This window comes from Cryptomeria japonica, chromosome 7 (assembly GCF_030272615.1).
Source record: "Cryptomeria japonica chromosome 7, Sugi_1.0, whole genome shotgun sequence".
Classification (NCBI taxonomy): domain Eukaryota; kingdom Viridiplantae; phylum Streptophyta; class Pinopsida; order Cupressales; family Cupressaceae; genus Cryptomeria; species Cryptomeria japonica.
The window spans coordinates 168,419,918-168,442,192 of NC_081411.1; the positions used below are offsets into that span (position 1 = coordinate 168,419,918).

Consider the following 22,275-nt stretch of genomic DNA (forward strand, 5'->3'; position numbering starts at 1 on the left):
AACATGATAACTGGTTTGAACATCATAAGGCGTCACCTTATAATGTCTACATACAAGTGTTCATTATCTGAGAGATCGTCACCTCTTAGACATGAACACAGGGGGTTAAACCCATAAAAGTCCTAACATGACAAAGAAGTTTTACACATAAAACATCTTAATAAGTATAGGAGTACAAAGCAAATTAAATTTCAATCATACCAAGACCTTTTCTGAAGTGCTCAACTTTCACCCTTGAAAGTGGTTTGGTAAGAATATCTGTTGTCTGATCTCTTGTACAAATATATTCCAACTGGATCACATTCCTATCTACCATGTCTCGTACATAATGATATGGAATCTCAATATGTTTGGATCTGTCATGAAACACTGGATTCACTGAAAGTTTTATACAACTTTGGTTTTCGCAATGAATAACTGTAGGCTTCATTGGTTCATCGAATAACCCCACAAGCAGCTTCCTAAGCCATACTGCTTCTCGAGCAGCCATGGAGGCTGCAACGTATTTGGCCTCAATGGAACTCTGTGTTATCGATGACTGTTTTCTGCTAATCCAGGATATCATGGCTGAACCTAAATTGAAACAACATCCTGAGGTTCTTTTCCTGTCAGTTACACTTCCAGCCCAATCTGAATCTGTGAATCCGTGTAAAACTAATTCAACTCTCTCATATTTGAGACCAAGTTTTAGGGTACCTTGTAGATATCTCATGATATGTTTTACTGCTACCAGGTGTATCTCCTTTGGTTCACACATAAACTGACTCAAGGCATTAACTGCATAACAGATATCTGGTCTCGTATTTACAAGATACATCAGGGACCCAATCATTTGCCTGTATAGAGTAGGATTTGAGGGTTGTGATTCTGCTGCTGCTTCCTTAAGTTTATGAAGGTTTGTTTCCATTGGAGAGGTCATGGGTCTGCAGTTTAGCATTCCAAATCTCTTCAAAATGCCCAAGGTATATTTACCCTGGTTTAGTATAATGATCTATGAGGTAATCTTTTCCTGTGATGAATAAATCATCAACATATAGAATCAATATCAACATATCACCTTTGTCTTGCTTGTAGTAGAGATTTGGATCTGCATCATTCTTTGAGAAGCCTAGCCCTGAGAGATAAGTGTCAATTCTTTCATACAAGGCCCTAGGAGCTTGTTTAAGCCCATAAAGAGCTTTCTTGAGTTTACATACATGAGATTCTACATCATGAATCTCAAACCCTTCAGGTTGCTCTAGGTATACTTCTTGTGCAATCTCTCAATTAAGAAATGTTGTCTTTACATCCATTTGATGTACTTTCCATCTTTTTGCTGCTGCAATGGTTAAGACTGTTCTTACTGAGGTATATCTGGCTACAGGTGCAAGCGTTTCTTCATAGTCAATTCCTTCCTTTTGTGAGAACCCTCTGGCTACAAATCTAGCCTTGTGTTTCTCAATGCTGCCATCTGCAGCATGTTTGATTTTGAATAGCCATTTGGAGGTGACAACAGATTTTCTAGCTGGCCTAGGAACAATCTCTCAAACATCATTTTTCATAATGGATTGGTATTCCTCAGACATGGCATTCTTCCATATTTGATGTTTAAGTGCATCTGATACATTAGTAGGTTCAACTTTTGAAAGGTCATTCATGAGAGCAACGTAATTGGTAAGTTTGTTAGGCTTTTTGCTTTCTCTGAAGGTTCCTGAAGGGGCAGCATACTTCTGAGTTTCTTCTACAGTTTTGGTGGCCCATAGTGGTCTTTTCTTGAAATTTTCTTTAGGTGAGTTTTGAGTTTCATCTTCATTTTCCTCAAGACTCGCCCTCTGAAGCTCAGGAGCAAGATCTTCATCTATGCTAGGGGTAGGGATATAGACTTCAGGTTCTATTGAGCTTTGGGATCTTTTGAAGGCTAAGTCTTCTTCAAATATTACATCCCTACTCAATTCAATATTCCTCTGACCAGGTATATAGATTCTGTATGCCTTGGAGGTTTCACTATATCCTACAAGTATTCCCCTTTTTCTAGAAGGCTCTAGTTTTAATCTTTTCTCCTTAGGTACATGAATATAGACGTGAAAACCCAAATATTCTAAGGTGGCTGATATCTGGCTTTGTTTTAGTAAAGACTTCCTCAAGGGTTTTATCTTTAAGATGGGAGTGAGGACATCTATTTTGTATATATACATCAATGTTGGTTGCTTCTACCCAAAGATTGGTATTTAGATTCTGATCAAGAATCATGACTTTGGCAGCTTCTACAATTGTCCTATTTTTCCTCTCAGCTACCCCATTTTGTTGAGGATTATAAGGTATAGTAAGCTCCATCTTAATCCCAACATTTTTACAAAAATCTTTAAACAAATCTGAGGTGTATTCCCCCCCATTGTCAGTTCTTAAGGTTTAAATTTTATTTCCTGAGTAGTTTTCTGTTAGTGATTTAAATTCCTTAAACCTATTAAGGATCTCTTCTGATTCTTTACATTTCAGAAAGTAGATCCAAGTTTTCCTAGAGTAGTCATCAACAAATATTACATAATACAAAAATCCCCCTAAAGAAGGTACGGACGTAGGTCCACATACATCAGAATGAACCAACTCTAAAACTTTGCTTGTTTTCCTAGTACTATTTTGAAAAACACCCTTAGCATTTTTACCTAGGGCACATCCCTTGCATGCCCCTGAATGATATTGCTTTAACTTAGGTAGGCCTGTGACAAGGTTTCCCATTGATGATAAAGCTCTAAAATTCAGGTGACCTGGTCTTCTATGCCAAACTTCAGTAGCATTTTTAGTTTCATGGATTAGGGCTAGGTTGGGCTCTGTGCACAACTCATACAAGTAGCCTTGTCTTTGACCAATGGTTTTAGCTTTCTTGATAGATGAATTCTTTGGCCAAGCCAACACTCTGTTGTCCATGAAGGTCACTTTGTACCCATTATCCTCTAGTGCTGATATAGAGACTAGATTTCTCTTGATGCCTAGGACATATAGTACTCCTTTAAGTTGCAATGATACGCCTGACTTCAGTTTGATGGTGCAGGTTCCAACTCCTCTGACTGGATGTGTGGAGTCATCTCCGATAGTCACTTCCTCATCATTCTCCTCTATCATGGAGTCTAACACTTCTCTAAACCCTGTAATGTGTCTGGATGAGCCACTGTCGATCACCCAAGAGTTAACCTTGTTTGATGTTTGGTTTGTAAGTGCTGAGTAGAGTACATACTTCTCGGAGTCATCTTCCCCTTTAGATTTTCCTGCTTTGGCAAATGTGGGTTGTTGTTTGGCTCTTTCTGGACATTTGGTAACATAGTGTCCAAATTTGTCACATCTGTAACATTGAATCTGTGAAAGATCGTTCTTGAAGGTGTTCTTGCCATGACGACCTTTCCTCTTCTTAAATTGTTTCTGCTTGCTTTTCTTATTGGAGTTTGTATTTAGGACTTGAAGATCTTCATCTATATTCTTTTGTTTGATCCCTTTCTTATTTAACCTTGATTCTTCTTGGAGACAGTTTGCCTTTAGCCTTTCAAAGTTTGGAAATTTAGCCCTTGCAGTGATGCCTTGGACGAATGTTTCCCATATACCAGGCAACCCATCTAGAGCAATGAGTGTTAATTCTTTGCTTTGGATCTCATATCCAAGGGTTGCTAACTCATCCCTTAGGGCTGATATCCGCATGAAGTAGGCATTGACTGACTCCCCTTTGATCATAGCTATATGATTTATTTCTCTTTTTAAAGCCAAGGTTCTACTTGCATTGGATATCTCAAATGCATCTTCAAGTGCTTTGAACATGTTGTAGGCCGTTTCATGTTTCCTTATGATGGGCATAATATTATTACTCACCCCATCAACTGTGATTTTGACGGCCTTTTCATTACCCTCTATCCAAGTTGCTTTGTTAGGTTCAGTCTCAGGTTTTGTAGTTTCAGTTTTTACAAATGTTCAACTTTATTTTCTCTTAAAATCATCTTAATTTTGAACTTCCATTGTGAGAAGTCATCGCCTCCTCCGAGTCTATCTTCGAATCTGATAGTGCTAGCCATTTGGAGAAATGTGATGTTGAATATTTGTCTTGAATTTTCCACAAAATTGAATAGCCTCAGGTTTGATTTAACTATAGCTCTGATACCATGTAAATGTATTTCAGTTTTCAATTCAAGGTGCAAGTTATATTCAAGTTATTCTTCCTTTCAAGTAGATGTTAATTCACAATATAATAAGTTTGATTATTATTTGAAGTGTTGCAGATGGAGAAAGAGCATTTATTAATTTTGATGTTCTTCCCACATTTCATCGATCGATATATATATGCAAACAAAGGAGATCAAGCAATAACTTGACCGGTCATGTCTATTAGACATGACCGATCAAGATATTACTTGATCGTGCCTCTTCAACTATAATCGATTTAATCGATACCAATCGGTGTGCATGTACTTAACAACAAACCCGATACTAATCGGTGTGTATGCAGTAAACAATAAACCCGATACCAATCGGTGTGTATGCATTTAACAATAAACCCGATACCAATCGGTATTCTGTGCATTACGATTTGTAATCGATCTTAATCGGTATTTAGGCATTGGTTAAGAACCCGATTGTTAATCGGGATTTATATGCAAGGTTATATATATGAATCGAGGGATACGATCACAGCTAGATCGTATATCATGCATACGATCGATGATAAATATATGATAACTGAATCATGATCATAATCTCATGTATATATATGATAACTGAAGTCTTATCATAGTCTATCGATGAGATAGATGATTGAATGAGAGACTTCATTTATCTCTCATTCAATCATTTATCTTACCGAGGCTATCATGTATCAACAATATGATCTCCAAACACTCAATATTTGAAATTTCATCATTCATACTCATAGTTTCAAACTCCAAAATGTATCATAGCAGCATAAGTTTATAAATGTTTACAAAATTACATATATAATGATATGTCCAAATGTGAAAAACAACAATGAGCAAACTAAAGAGGACTACATCTTCCTCTTTGTACTTCTCTTTAGCTGATTTAATCTTGTTTCCTGTCCTCCTTCAAACCCTACAAACCTGTTTTGACCAAGAAACAAACCCAAATGAATGAAAAAAGAAAAAAAAAACATTGTATTAGTTTGTTGGGCGTGTTTTCTGGGTCGCGTGAGTTCGAGTGAAAGACTTGCGCAAGTCCATGGGAAAGACTCACGGGTCCTTGGGAAGGACTCGCCAGGGTTTGGCTCGCGAGTCCTTGGCGAGTCGACTCAGCCGGCCAAGTGACTTGCAAGTCCTTGGCAAATCCATGAGTTTAAAACTATGGTGACTGTCATCTACCTTTTTAATGCATCCCATATAGAAAAAGGAATGTTGATATGCCGTGCACTACACCATGGGTCCTATCCTTTATCCAATTTTTGTCCACCATCCGTGATGATGGCAAGCATCCAATACTACTAGCAATTATCATCAGATAAAGGGTAAGTATAGCCTATGTAATAACAACCCTGTATTGACCAAATTTTTTATTTTCAAATTTAAGCAATATGATTTTAAGATAAACATGCCCAATGATGATACTCTGCTGTCATAAGCATTGATATTGATAAACAACATTATATAAGTGTTGATACAAAAGTACAATGCAAATACAGAGGGCTGGTATAAATAAGTACTGAAAAAATCATTCCCAAGATTGCTCAAACCTATTAACTTAATACCCACATAGAAGTAACACTATAATACCTCAATTAGATGACAGAAAGGTTCAATTTCAGGTCTGCAGATGAATTGGAGGCATGATATTACAGTCTGGCAGCAAGTTTATGATTCAGAAATCTCCACCAAATCACCCACACATGCCCAATAAGAGTGCCTATCAACCCCACACCCTCAAAACATCTTCAATCCGCCACTCAAATCAGTGATGTATGCAAAAATAGTCTAGAAATGCAAATCAGACTTGTTGGAGGTCTGTAATTTACGTTGGAGCTCAATAGCGAAGGGGAAAAACTTCCCACACACTCCAAACCCACATAGATCTCCTCCTAGGTAGGTGTTGGTGTGGTTTTTATGCACACACAACTCAGAATAAAATACCCAAAGATATCCTATTCTCTCTTGATCAAAATATTTTATGGGCTAAATAGATGGACTGTGTGATCACAGAGACAACTCCAAGGTTCCAGATTCATGTGGATAGTCTCAGTTGGTTGGTTGTGATATGATGGTAATCTCAAGGGGGACGTACATAATTGTTCGAGGAGTAAATCAATCTAAGGATTCTTTTGATTGCTGACACTTTTAACTTTCTTCTTTTTTTTTGGAATGATTTTGCAATAAGTTCCTTTCAATTCTACTTCTACTAAGACTTGGAAAAAAAGGGCAGAAGGGAGGGTTTAGGAAGATATTTCTAACCCTAAGCTATTCCTATGAACTTTGGAGACAGAAATTGCAACAGTGGAGTTCAAAACCAATTCTTGTTTCACCAAATTCAACAACTACACAAGAACGGTGCTATCGTCTAAGGAATTCAAAAGATTTTCATATCACTAATACTCACCAACATTTTGAACAATGAATATAGCAATAGAAGTTAAGTTTTTATTTATTGGTTGAGGCTAACTTTGCACAATAATTTAAAATCATCCAATTATCAAAAGTATGAACACATCCATTCCACATTAAGCAATTCTATCAAATCCTTTATTCAATCTATCAACTTGAAAAATAAAATCTATTCTATTGAGAGCCAAGAAACCATGCTAACTTGCAAAAGTAGACAAAATTCACCAACAATTGAACAATGAATAATGTCTTAGCACTTAAGAAGTATCACTACAACAATTTCTTAGAAATCTCTCCCTTTACAAATGAGAGGAGGGTTTATATAGACACCCCATTACAAAACAACGACCCAGATTGATCCAAGATCAACGGCCAAGATTAAACAACTCTAATTAGGGTTTGTTACAATAGTTATCTGTAATGTCCCCTTCCTAAATTGGCTCTAAGAATATGAATTTGCAATAATTTTAGGATTTAAGAATAAGAGCTCATCCTTTATACAAAATTCTTTCAGTTAAGATGAACAGATTGTAAATTTGTTTTATGATTTACTTCACATAGATTGCATGAGTCTCTTCTTCCCTATTCTGCTAATCCTTACAAGATGGAAGATTTACTATGCCAAGGGCGCATGACACAGTCTACATGCGGCTCCCTAAAGGCTTGCTACCCGTCTTGGGACATTTTCACCATGTGACCGATTTACTCTGCCTTTCCCCCACACTCCCTATCTTTGCAAGTACTAGAGAAAGACGAAGAATCAGATCACTGTAATCTTTAGGTTAAGAATTGAATTTAAGATGACATTACTCGAATTACATTGTCAATTATTACCTAGTCCAATATGTGGATTGTCCACATTTTATGGTTATCATTACAGTAGTAATATATTGCTAATATATTACTATATTATCAATATATTATATCAGATTATATTAACCTTATGAAATTCAGATTTTATTTACATTATTATGTTATTTATCATCTTTATACTATATTAATAGTATTATTATGTATTAACAGAATTGATTATGTTAATAACATAATATTATTATATTAATCATGTTAATTTATACCAGCACTGTCAATGTTAACAATATCAGATTCTATTATTATTGTTAATTATAATATTAATATTATGCTGAATTATATAGCATCTCACATAATTATTGACCGTTCATATCACCTTACCGTAATGCCTCTTTAACAGTCAATGTGACTGCTGTGATCCCTTCTCTATCCTTTCTTTTCCTTATTCCCGTGTGTGTGTACCTTTTCTATCCATATTCCTATCTTTCATTAAATATCTTACAAGATTGAAGGATTGCATTGTTTGAAGGCCAAAGAGACATGTCTCTCTCTCTCCATGGGTCACTTCATATGCAAATCACATCCATTCAATATGCTAAGGATTAGTCTTCTCTCTTAATCGATGTCACTTCATTACCGTATCTTTGATTGTTGCAATCGCACCTATAGTTTCTCTTGACTGCTGTTGACTTTGGTATATAGTTACCAATCTGACATATAGACTAATTTTTTACTAATGACTCTTTATCGATATTCTTGATAAGTAATGACACTTGGTAAAATTTGGAGATCTTCGTCTAGCAATGTAAATTCGTGCTCTTGTTCCCTCCAATTCTCAGCGATAAAGATGGAAAGACCAATAGTATTAACGATTATTTTTGCTTCACACTCTTAGTTAAATCATTGCTCTTCAATAGGTTGACCATATTATATGATGAATTCGGCTATCAAATCAAATGTGTCGGCCATCAATATGACAAGTTGACCATATAATATTAAACTCAATATTGATCAATATTAACTTCACTATGATTCTTGTCACCGGTATTAAGTCTTGGAAGGTCAAAACTCTAGCAAAGCGGGTTTGATGCCTATGTAGACCATTTGAGATCATTGTTTATTGGTTTTGTAACTACTTGTTAAGACATTATCTTAATGCTCCACATATTCATTTGTGTTTATTTTTCTCTATCACCTCTCCATTGTTTTTAATTTCTTAACAAATGTTTATAATTTATTATGTCTAATATAATATTAATCTATTTTTATTTGGACATTTCAAGAATATTATATATATATATATATATATAAATTAATTAAATAATAAATAAATAAATAAAATTCAAATAATTGTTCGTTATGAATTATTATATTAATTAATAATAATAATTGTTTCATTTAGGATATATATATAACGATCAAGGAGGGGACATGACATTATCCAAAGTGGGCCAATGAGAAATAAACAACCACCAAATCCAGCTTTCTTCTAGAAGCCGTCGTCCCTTATCCTTTCCTTCGGCAGCAAATTCAATGAACCTGGTCACTATGGGGCCGAGCTCTTCCATTGGGGCACTTAGCATAATATCGACCTTGTATTCCATTAGGTCCATCTTATCAGTTTTCAAAAACCATCCCCAATGGACAAAAATGAGGATGCCTTGCCAAAATGTTGCTTCTGGATTGGATTCGCAGAAGTGAAGAAGTTGCTTTGAACTTTGGCCTTCAAGTTCTCTACATTCATGTCCTTGTCTGGAGCTATTTCTTGCTCAAGCACATCGGAGACTGCGATGAAGACCTTGTCTTGGTTTTCTATGATTGTTTCTTCTGTTTTGGCATCATAAATCTTCATCTTTTCCAAGGAATATTCTTTGCCGCCTTCTTTTCTTGAAGTCTTTGAGGTCAACATGGCCAAGGTGTCATGATCTTGGATTCCAGTTGTGGTCCTTTGTTGTTGAATTTTATTTGCGTCTTTCTGGAAATCCCTCCTTGAGCTGACATCTACCACCTGAAAATCATGAAAACATTCTAAGTTAAAACAAGAGGATTTGATGTTTGCTTGAGGAATTTCAAAGCATAATTCTGATTTTTCTCATGAAATTGTGGAAATCAGACTGAAAATCAGACTTTAGTTGAGTTTGATTAAGAAATTGAAACTTAGAAATCAGACTTGGTGAATTCTGAAAATTAAAATCATGTCTGATTACGAACTTATTTGCCTCCACACTGTAAAAAGCATAAAAAAGAAAAATTGATCTTAGGTGAAATTCGAAGGATTTGAGATGGAAAGTTCTTCCACAAGTCTGTAAAATTAGCATTCTCATTGAAAGAAGGAAATCTTGAAGTGTGGAAGAGACTGAAATTCTGAAAATCTGCCTTCAAAACCCTTATAAACCTGAAAAATGTGAAGAAAACTCCTTAAATTGTTATAATGAATCCCCTTTAACTTTGTTTCCAAAACGAATTATCTTGAATTCCCCTTGAAACTGCCTTGCACCTGTAATTCACTTCAAAAACCTGTCTTGAAACTTGAAAGAGATTATGTCTTATGCTTCATCTTTCAACTTGTGAGTTGAATGAATGCCAATGCCTATGTTTATAGAGAGTTCGATCCTTGCTTTGTTTTGTTTTAATGTTTCATTGGGAATGAATCTAGTCATATTGAGTTTCACATCGAACTTTTCCTTTATTTCCTTTTGTTTTAATCTCAATGACAATTTCTTCCCTTTCTTAATTAGGTATTTGGCACAATTTTAACTTAAGGGTGAAATTAGGTATTTGGCACTTTTTTGTTTATAAAGATGTAAAAAAAAATAATTCCTCCCCTTGACACTCCATAATAGTTCTCCTTCAAAAAATACCAAAATGTAAAAATGGCAAAACAAGAATGAGTTTTTTTGAAATAGGTTTTTGTTTTTGTTAAAATACTCCATAGTGTGGACATGTTTTAGGGTTTTAGACTTTTAGGCCTTTTTAAAGGTTTTTGTATGTTTTAATGTTTAACAATCGCTTTAAAGTGCAACTTAAAAAAATCTATGACTAAGCAATGAAAGTGCTTGAAATTGTTTAGGAGCAATAGGGTCACACCATGAATGTTCCTGGCTTGCTCTCATCCCAAGACTAGTATGTGGATTGGTTGGGTACGTGACTGGGATCCTAGGGTGTAGAGCTCAGTAACATAGTTCCCAACTAATATTGTTTTGAAAATTTTGCAAATGTTAGAATGAAATGCATACCCTCACCTTTTAATCACCAAAATCTCAATTTGGGCAATGTGAGACAAGCCACATAGTTCTAATATTCATGCAATGCAAAATATTTAAATGATTAACCATGTCTTGGGGGCACTACCATCCAAACTTACATTCCAAAGGGATTCTAGTTGTGGACATATAGACAATGTAATATGAATGATAAGCAATGAAATACTCTGTTATTTTGATTTGAGGAATTATAAAAAACAATTGAAGAATAATCTAGAAAAATCTGAAAATGCATTTTGTCAAACGGTTGGAAAGAAAATTGCAAATCACATAAATATAAAATACTTAGAAGATGAGCTAGGCTCAATTGAGGATGGACTAGCTAGTACAAAATTGAAACTAGCTGCTTATAAAATCATTGCAATAGTAATTACCTCTAAAAATCAGCAAAATCAAACTCTTTGATATTGTAGCGCATAGTATGCACTATAGTTGCTTCGTAGTGGCACCATAGCAATTGAAAGTGATTTTAATTAATCTTCTCTGATGGAAGCCATAACCATATTTTGATCAGCAGCAAGAGTTTTAATGTTCTTCATTAAATTTCTCATCAATAAGAAATAGAAAGATCCACATAAAAACCCACCAAAATATGTAATGAATCGTAGAATCTTCAATGCTAAACCCTTCACCAAAATCTTCCATTCCAAAGTGATGTGCATAGGGTGTAACCGTGTAACTTTGTAGAGGGGTGTAATTTATACTAATGGTCGTAACTCTAGAAGGGGTGCAACTCTATAGAGGGGTTTGGGTACGAGGAAGGATCCAATTTTGAAAAGAAATTTCTTCTTCTAAGATTGAACAATGTTCATCGTTTTCTTTTGAGGGTAGAAAGTAGAAGCCCTCAAGTTCAAATTGAGGATGAAAAACGTCCAATCCTTTTTAGTGATTTCATACAGAAGTCACATTTGATGAGGCGGGCAAATTGGTCTTGATTCCAGAAGCCATTACACCCTATTGGGGTAGCACATTACACCCTCTCCATAGTTACCATCATTGATTGAGGGGGGAAAACTGGTCCTGATTTTAAGTCATTATTGTTGTTAGGGAGAAGAAACTCGGATTCAAGAGTATTTCAAAGTACTTGGTTAGTTGGAAGGATTTGTCTTCAGAAAATGCCACATGGGAAGGAGAGTAGATTGTTTAGCACCTAAATCTGCAATTGCTTGAATTCAAGCAATTTTGGGGACTTTAATGTCCCCTTCCTTGATATAGGTGTTCGGGAAGGACCCTTTAACCTATTTCATTCCCATAGGCTAATTTTGTCACTTGGAGAGGAACATTTCAATTAATTAAATTTAAGTTGTCTAACATTGTTATTTTTCAGACAACTTTAGTTTAATTAATTATTTTGTTTAAAAGATGACCTTGTGTGGTAAAGTGACTTCTCAAGGGCTGAATTTGATTAAAAATAAAAAATGGTCACTTTATATAATTTTAAAATAAAAGTTTTGAAAATTCATAGGCAGAGTATAAAAGCAAGAACAAAAAGGAAATTAGACATCCTGGTCATTAATTATTTTCTCATTGTGAAGTTTGGATTGTGTGTTCAACTGAAACCTTAGGACAAAAGCCTTACAAGTATTTGGCTAAAAACTTTAAAGATTTCATCCTAGTCAAATTAATGGTGGATTCACATTTGCATTTAAACGAAGAAACATAGATATTGTTTTGTTTTTTTTCAATAAAAGTGGATTATTCCACTAAACTTTTTTATTAATATTTTTTATTTTTTACACAGGATTCAAAGAGCATACCAGAGGAAAGAACCCTAGGAAGAAAACCTCGGGTCACAACTCATAAAATAAACCTATAGTATCTAACGGATCAATTTATACACCCCGCCCAAAACCACATACAAAATGTGGTCACAACACATATAATATCAGTTTTGCATAGAGCCTCTATGACAATTTGCCAAAAAAACCCATCGGATGATTTTCAAATGTAGACTCCATAGCTGCTATCAATGGAAGAAGACAAAATTTTCCAAAGCCCTGTGCCAAATCCCATGAGCCCAAAACCTTCCTGCCAAAAAAGAAAGTATCAAAAAACCTTTGGAAAAACACTATTATATCAAATACCATGACCTCGAACTCTTCTCTAGACAACGAACATGAATACTTGAAATGAAAGGGGAAAGCGTGAATAATTATCATCATAAAATTTTACATCGACGTTACTCAAGAAAATCATATGACTATTGCTACAAACCTTCCCATACCCTAGAAGGAATTTCCTCAAAACCCACCTCTCGCTGATTAGCATTGCTATCAATGGCTAAATTTGCCAAATAATCTGCAATCTTATTAACTTCTCTGTAACAATGGGATACCAAGAAAGATTCAAACAATTCTAATTTTTGTAAAATGGGATCAAGTATATACTACAAATTCCAACAATTCGATTTCTTTTTCATAACACATTGAATAATCACCATAGAATCACCTTCAATTATTAAGTCCTTAATTCCCAAAGAGATTGCCATATCCAATCCAAAAGACAAAGCATGAAATTCCACATAATTGTTAGTTTTAAAACCAATAGCATGACACTTAGCTTGAATAAAATTTGCATTGTGATCATAAATTACCATGCCTACCCTAGCCGGCCCAGGGTTACCATGAGAGGCCCCATCAAAATTCAGTTTAAAGTGCCCCTGCGAAGGAGGTTTCCATCTAGCAGAGCATCTCTTACCTATTGCATCATTCCTTTTTAAAATTGAACCATGAGAGGGTAAAATTGACAGCAGCTTCCAAACTCTAGTAACTCTACTATCCCAATGCGAAAAAGAAGTAAGTTTTTCCAAATTCTTATAAATAAATGACAAAGCAACCTCAGAGATTGAAGACTCAATTTTTAATAGAACCTCAGACACAGGAGACCTTGTTTTTTAAAATATCCTGTTGTTTCTCTCTAGCCAAACATTCCAAATCACAATAGATGGAGATATGATCCAAAGGCATGCATAAAAAGATGAGGCAAACATAAAGGGCCAAGATCTAAAATGGGAAATGAGATCCTTACCAATAACAAAGGATATATTTAACTTCTCAAATAACCATTGCCAACATTCATAAGCATAATCACAATGTAGGACCAGGTGTGAAGAAGATTCCAAATTTTTGTTACAAAGGACACAAGGGAAAACAACAGTAATACCAAGCTTGTCTAGTCTCATCCTTGTAAGGACTCTATCCTGAACTGCCAACCAAGCAAAGGCTCCAGCTTTGGGAAGACAAGCCGAATGCCAAAACAACTTATAAGGCCAAGAAGATAAATCTTTAGCAACCATAAGAGAGTTGTAACCATCTTTAACAGTGTACTTACCAGAAATATTCTTTGTCCAAATAAGTTCATCCTCAGAATCAGAAAGAAATACAATTCTATCCCCCAAAATCTTTTCAAAATCTAATTTCATGCTTTGATCAACATCCAAGAAATCAATCGACTTCCATCTAGCTAGCTTAAGGGGTCCACTAGTCACAATTTCAAAATAATCTGCTACAAAAACACCCAAAGGGAGGAAAGAACAGTGATCAGAGGAGACCAATCCCTAATATTCACCAAAGGTGTGCGTCCATTCCATACTTCATCCCAGAGTCCGACCTTTCTACCATTATGAACAATCCATGAGAGATGAGGCAAATAACTGATCTACATTTACAAAGGAAATTCCAAATAGCAAAACCCGAAGGCAAATTTGAGACTTTAAAAATGTACTCTTTCGGTCCATTATTTAAATATTTGGCAAACATAATCTGTGCCCATAAGGAGCTAGGATTGTCATATAATTTCCAAACCAACTTAGCACCTAAAGCTAAATTCTGATTCTCTAGACTCCGAATTCCTATTCCCCCAAGTTCCTTAGGCAAACATACCTTATCCCATGCAACTAAAGGGAGTTTCTTCTTGCCATCTTTATTATTGTTCCAAAGAAAATCTCTAAAAGTATCCTGTAAACTAACAATGGCTTCTTTTGGAGACTTCAAAACAGACATGAGATATATGGGAACAACATTCAAAACAGACTTGATGAGAACAATTTTACCCTCCAAAGTTAACCATCTATGATTCCATGAGAGAATTCTTTTAGAAATGACCGAAATAATCTTATCCCAAAAACCAATCTTATCCTGTTTAACAAAGAAAGGAATCCCAAGGTAAGTACATGGAAGATTTCCAGTCTCAAATCCCCAAAAGGATTGCAACCTATGCTGAACCAGTTGTGGTGTATTAAAGAAAAAAATCGTTGATTTATCACCATTCACTTTCTGACCAGAAAACGATGCATAATTTTGTATTATTCCTTTAATCACTTTTGCCTCAACTAACAAAGCATGTCCAAATAATAGAGTATCATTTGCAAAGAGACAATGAGAAATACTTTGGTGAATATTTTGAATCCTTATACCTTTCCAAAGCCCCCCCACTTTAGCAGCCCTAATAGCCCAACTAAAGGTTTCAGCTAGGAGAATAAACAAAAAGGGAGAAAGGGGATCTCCTTGTCTCAAACCCCTAGAGGAAGTGAAAAAACCACAAGGAGAATCATTAATTAAAACTGAGAATCTTGCAGAAGAAATACATGCACGAATCCATTTGACTCAGGCCTTGGAAAAACCTAACTTCTCAAGAACAACGCATAAAGCCCCCCACTCTACTCTATCATAAGCCTTCATCATGTCTAGTTTAAGTATCATGGTCGGGGTTCTTTGGGTGGAAATAGAATGCAGCACCTCATGTGCTACAATTGCACCGTCTGTCGTCTCCTTTCCGGGAACAAAACCACCTTGCTCCAATGAAATGATTCTAGGTAGAATTTTTGCCAACCTAAGGGAAATTGCCTTCGTAAATATCTTATACAAAGTGTTACATAAAGCAATGGGGCGGAAGTCTGCAAAAGTCTTAGTATCCTCTTTTTTAGGAATAATTGCAATCATTGTAGTATTAAGTTCTTTTAAAATGGACCTATTTCTCCTAGATTCTTCGAGAGCCAATAAAACATCATTTCCCACAAAATCCCAACATTTCTGAAAAAATAAAGGAGTAAAACCATCTGGTCCCGGGGGCTTTATCCAGATTCATGGCAAAGACAACACTCTTAACTTCTTCTAAGGAAAAGGGAGACATCAACATCTTATTGTCTTCCAAAGATACTGAAGGAGGAATATTAGATATAATATCATTGCTGAGATTTCCATTTTCCGAAGATAATAATGACTTAGAAAACCTAACTGCCTCTGAAGCAATGTCCTCTGGCTCTATCAATAAATTCTCATTCTGACACTGAATACAAGATATCCTATTCGTAAATCCTTTAATCTTAGTTGAAGAATGAAAAAATTTTGTGTTCCTGTCACCATCTGAAAGCCATAACTCTCTAGATTTCTGTCTCCAATAGATTTCCTCTCTAGCTAACACCTCCTCAAGTTGTAATTTTAGTGACTTCAATTCATCAAAAACTTGTGGCACCATACCATGTTGAAGCACGAGTATTAAAACACTCAATCGTATCTTGAATCCTTTGTTTCTCTTGAAAAATGTTCTTAAAATGCGAGATATTCCATTCCCTAATATTCAATTTCAAATGACTTAACTTCTTAGCAATCTGAAACATACGGGACCCAAAACAAAAAGGAGCAGAATTCCACCATTTCATAAGTAGAGGCAAAAAGGAAGAATCCCTAAACCACATGGGCTCAAATTTAAATGGAGACTTAAAAGAAGCCCTATCCTCAATAACTGAAAAGGAAATTGGAAAATGATCAGAACTTGAGACCGGTATAATAGAGGAAAAGAATTCAAAATCTGAATCAATCCAATTCTCAGATAACAAAAACCGATCTAATCTCTCAGCAATCTGAGAAAAATCACTTCTCATGTTTGTCCATGTGAAAACCCCATTCTGAGACTTACAATCAAAAAGTCTCATATCAGAAATGAATTCCCCAAAGTCATCCATAATCCTTTTATTAGGGAAAACACCTCCTCTTTTCTCATCTAAATTAGTGATAGCATTAAAATCACCCCCGAAGATAATAAAGGAACCATGTTTTAAGGGAGAAGAAATCCTCTTTAATTCACCCCATAACTTACTCTTCCCTTGAATTCTTGACGGAGCATAAATGTTAAAAAGCTAGAATTTAACCTTCGAAATCTTGCTTATAACTAAAGCCAACATCCAATTTGTAGCAGATGCCACTAACTGTACCTCAATATTATAATTATTCCAAAGCAGTGCCAAACCCCCTGAAGCACCACAAGCCGGAGAAGAAAGAAAATTCCACCTTCTCCAAGATGAAAAAACCAAATCAGCAGACTCCTTTGACAACTTTGTTTCTTTCAACATAAAAATATCACACTTAATTAAGTCCATTTGGGACTTAATTAAGCGTCTCTTGTTAGGGGCATTCCAAGAAATAATTCTCATTGTCCTCGAGGGGAGGCCAAAGCTCCCCTCTTCCCAATAATCGGAGAATTTTTGCTTTCCCCAAAGCAACCTTGCAAATTTATTGGGATTTGCCTGCAAATAACAAATTTGTACTTGGTGTGTGTGCAAGTGGAGAAGAAACAGAAAATATAGTGTTGTGTGTGTAGTGAGTGAATTAATAAAAATATTAATACATATTTTGTACGAGTTGAGTTTTATCCCAGCCGTAGCATTGCATAGTCTAAGACAGCAAAGGGGTTGATTAATATTTGTGAAGGCTTGAAAACCTTTGAAACATGCCAACATGGCCTTCCTAAGGCTTCTCAAAGCTAGGCAAGGCTTCTTTTAGGGAGGCATCATCCTTGTTAAGGCTCTTGTATCATTCCATGGGCTGTCCTACTTCTCAAAAGACTACTGTACCAAGTTTGTGGAGATTGTACAACTCATGAAGGAGACTATTAGTGATTTGGGATTGCTGATTTGGTAAAAGGGAATGCTGATTGGACTGTACAGCAGAGGTCAGCAGTTGAGTTTGTTAATATTTTTATTTTGCTTAATATTATCGATTCTATAAGGAATTTTTTTAACGCAACAGTTTACAACAGTGATGCATTTATTTATCATTTGATAGCTGGTATGTACATTAATCAGTAATTTTGTGAGGAAATGTTGTTCTCGAATCCCAACAATTGAAATTGAGAAATTTAATTCTCTGAAAACTATTTGTGAAAGTATATTGAAACAATGATGAATGCAAATTGTTTGACAAGATGCTTGCATAGAAAAATTTGTGAAAAACAGTAAATTTTGGTAGAATATTTTGGGGCAGTATAGTACATAAAGGACAGCTTTGCTTACTTTTCTCGTATCTTCTATAAGATTGTTTTGAGTTATAGGCTAACCTAATTTTTACTGACACATTTATAGATTATGAATCTTTGAGCTGTTTAGTAGTTGGCTGTCTGTCATATCTATCTTGGACTTTAGGGGTGAGACTCCAAGCCACACATTTTTCCATATAATGCCTAATATTTAATTGTATTACTAATTTAAACTTGAGAATATTTCTTTTGTAAAAATGCGTATTTTTTTTCTTATTTTATCATTGCATTGCCATCGTATATTTTATTTTTCTAATTGTTCAAGTTACTATTTTCATGTGCAAATAGGGTGCAGCAATCGATCGGATATTGGGGGAAATTGTACATAGTAAATCAATGACAACTCCAATTGATTATGTTCTTTGCATTGGCCATTTTTTGGGAAAGGTATGTATATTGGATAAAAATCTATGATTCAGATGAAATTAGTTGTCTATTATTGCTACAAGAATCAGATCAAAGGTGAACGCCTACACCTTTGAGGATTTTTTAACAACCATTCACTTCTTGCTGTTTTCATGAGGCAAGGTAAAGAGAACACTAAGAAATCAGTATAAATTGTCAGTCATCAGTCAACCCAAAGAACATCACAAATGATCTACCTATTATTTACATGCATTACTTTCAGCTCCTCTTGCCTCTGTTTTGCACTTGAAACATGCAGACACCACAACATAAACATTCTCCTTCCCCACCATGTAGCGGTAATGATTATAAATTAGTGATCCACTCCTTTCTCAAATTAACCTTGCTTGAATACTCGTCATCTGCTGATAGTTTTTTCTCCAAAACCGGACCACTATAATCAACACATCCCCACCTAAAACTCTTATGTCTAACTCAAGTTATAAACCTGTTCTCTCAGTTATCAAAGCGTTTATTTCTTAAGTGCATAATAGTATTTATTATTTTCTTAGAAGAGTTTTGGCATTATATTTTCTTTCATGAAGTGTAAAAGGTTCTCTCCTTTTAGGTGGGAGGTAATTCATCCACTTATACACCTCTTAACAAGTTATATAAGGGTAGCCTATTAATGCACCAATGCCAACACATGCAAGGTACAAATTAGACAACCCAATAGTATACCACAATCAACAATGCCTCAAAGGTGCCTAATGAGATCAAATAGACTTGTTGGAAAAGGGCATTTTGTCATTTCCTGAATGCGTATCTCAATTCCATGCAAATTTCAGAGGAAGTAGAACCTTGTTCAAAGAGAATTGGTTTCATGGAGCTTGTGGTGCAAGAATTTGTTGGTTAGAAGTATGGTTTCTAAAGGCACCCCTTTCTATGTATGACATATCTCAGATCTCATTGTATTAATGGGTTCCTGTAAAAATTTGTTAAAAGGAGCATTGTTTTGTTGGAAAAATCTTCAATATTTTTAGATAAAACAAATTTTCTTAAAATACTTACTATACCATAAGAAAATTTGTTTTATCTAAAAATTCTATGTTTGGTTTTATCCTTTTCTTTTGCGACAACTAAAGATTACCGTTTTTCCTACCATGTTTTTTCTTAAAGATGATAACTATGGAATCTGCTTTGATGAGAAAAATGAGTTTGTTATGTAAATTACTGAACTTTCAGGATGAAGATATCTATACATTCTTTGAGCCAGAACTTCCCTTTGGGACAGAAGTAGCTACTACAAAGGTATTTGATAATAAGGCCCCAGTGGAAAGGAGATTAGGAACAAAATCCAACCCTGGGAAAGGGAGCAACAAAGGGGCCCGAGGCAAAGCTCCTCCATTATCATCAGATAAAAAAGGAACACAGCTCAGAGGCAGTGGCAGTGGCAGCAAAGATTGGAGGATACAAGATGAGAATGTTAGCTGCCATGAAGGTTCTTCGGTGTTAGATTTGAAGGGTGATAACTATTTTTCCTGTGCAGTAGGTCGGAAGCGTTCTACTGCTCGCTATTCTATTTCATCCTCAGAGGAAGTTGTCACTTTTCTGAAAGCCATGGCAAAGAGTTATACAGAGAGTAGTGGTGCCCAAAAGAATAATTCACGGTCACAGAAGAGAGTCTCAAAGGGCTCTTGATGGTGATATCAGTCCATGAAGAATGTTATGGAACATTTGCATTTTAACCTTAAATAATGCTCAGGGTTCCCAGAAAATGTTTCCCACAGATATTACAGAACTGAAGCAGAGAGATTTACTAGTTGACATTCCATTGACCAAACACGGCTGCATTTTCAGTTAGAAACTGTGATATCTTTACATCAGATAAATTGTATCGTATACTGGGTGATGTAGTATTTGCTATTCCAATGGATTGTTCCAACTCAATGATAAGCAATGCTTTTCATTTTGATATCCTTTTTCTGATCAACAAAATGGCCAAATGAAATGCTGTGTTTTGGTCAAATTTTCCCATGTTTTCTATAGCAAGATTATTTTTTTTTTAAATCAGTGTTAAGACATATTATTCATTTTTATATTCTAATTCAAATGCAGCAATAGCCTTAACAAAATACTTCGTTTTTTGTCAATTTCTCCCATGAAGTTTGCATTGACCATAAATTTTCAGTTCTTATGTTAAGAAATTGAATAAAAGTGCAAAACAGATGCTCTAATCAAGTGATTCTTGAAATTCATATTCTTTTTCTAGATGTCTACTTTATACTAGCTGAAACCCTTGAGATTCTTTGTCCAGTCCTTTTCAATTTTCCTTCTTTAATTACAGAGAATTCCATATTCTGGAGGAATATTCTCAAAATGTTGGATGAGTATCTAACTTGGAGGAATCTCTGTAAAATGTCGGAGGAGCATCTAGCTTTCAGGGATATGGATATGTATAGTAAGCAAAAAATAAAACTACAAAAAATACTCGTAGTTACAAAGGAACATTCCAAATAGGTATCTAACTTTAAATGATTGGAGATGTGTGGTAAGAAGAAGCAAAAAATTTCAAAATAACCATTTCACAAAGAAACTATAAAGCATGATGAAATGTTTACTAAAAATTATCTGGTTTTAGGAAGTTAAAATATAGATTAGCGTTTTTTTGCATAAATAAAAATACTTGATAATGAAAATTCAAAAGTAAAGAAATGATTAACACAATGAATTCTTGTATCAAACCATTTATGACGTTTGAGGCATCCAAAACATTAAGGGCCATTCCCAATCTTCTGGATGCCCATGACCAAAAAAATTCCCCGGCAAAGTTTAATAATCATAAAACACATTAACGGTTGTCTGAAAAAAGAAAGAAAGGGATTCTCAGTTTAAAATTAAACAAGAACAGGCTATTTTCGAACATTTATTTTTGTAACAATCATATTTTCATATTTCCAACTTTGTAATTGTATTTTAACGTTTTATTAAATCTTCACTTTCCAACTGTCACAGCTGTTATTTAAATTTTGGCTGTTCAAAATGTTAATATTGTAATAATATTGATAATTTTAAATAATTTCTAGTTATATACACTTATAATCTCGCATTGCTCCCGCCATCCCCCATCATCTCCAGTGTTAGGGAGAATTTTAACAAGGATTGGGAGGATGTTTTAGACAAGGAGTGAATAAAGGATACATAATGAGTTTTCCCTAGTTGGTTGAAGGTGAAATGGGATGGGGATGAAAGGGAAATTCATGCCATTGGCGGTGGAATATATCTGTAATAATTCCAAGTAAAACATCAGCAAGGAAGCCCTAATCAAATGCAAAACCCAAGGAAAGGAGTATATGTAGTGGAAGGAGATATGAATGGAGTGAGTGAGAATAAAGTGATTGGTGAATGAATGGGTTAATGGTGCATGGGGATTAAAGAGAAAATATGGATAGATGATCATTCAGGCACCATTCATCCTTTCCATCTTAATTTCTAGGTTCTTGTTTTATTGTTCGATTTCAAGTGTTTTTATTTGCTAATGGACGATTTCTTGGTTTTAGTTGTCTTGATGATGTTTTTTTCATTTAGTGTGTTTTACTTTATCATTTGTGTTGCCTGTTCATAAATCTATTTGGTGTTTGAACTTAGCTATTTTTAGGGTTTCTAGAGTTTTAGTTAGTAAAATGAAGAGTGAGATTTCTGTTCATGTTGGGTAAAATCATGTCTTAGTGGGTTTTTCAAAGCCAACTTATGTCAAATTATCAAGCTTTCAAGAATTAGTTTTTCTTTTGGTTTTGAACCTTAAATGGTCATTGGTTCTCATGTCTTTTAGTCTTGGCAAACCCACAACTTTATTTCATTAGGAATGTGAACTTTGAGGAAGCCTTTATATTTGAAACTTGACCTAAATTCCTATTTCTGATTGAGTCTTGAATCCTCACAAATGATAGAGTTTCTTAGATAGAGCAAAATGATGGGAGATAAAC

General features: G+C 35.0%; 1 protein-coding gene across 2 annotated transcripts in view; it reads left to right on the forward strand.

Moving 5' to 3' along the window:
• LOC131068796 (alpha,alpha-trehalose-phosphate synthase [UDP-forming] 1) overlaps nt 1-20,359 on the forward strand; it is a 202,900-nt gene extending 182,541 nt beyond the window's left edge. The window contains exons 16-17 of one of the 2 annotated variants that reach the window (XM_058004070.2): nt 17,991-18,052; nt 18,233-18,251. In XM_058004070.2, coding sequence (XP_057860053.1) covers nt 17,991-18,005 — 15 coding nt within the window. In that variant the 3' untranslated portion in view covers nt 18,006-18,052; nt 18,233-18,251. Of the gene's footprint in view, nt 1-17,990; nt 18,053-18,232; nt 18,332-19,534 lie in introns of those variants that run through there. The other variant, XM_058004069.2, reaches the window with a different exon arrangement.
• Nucleotides 20,360-22,275: the final 1,916 nt, after the last annotated feature.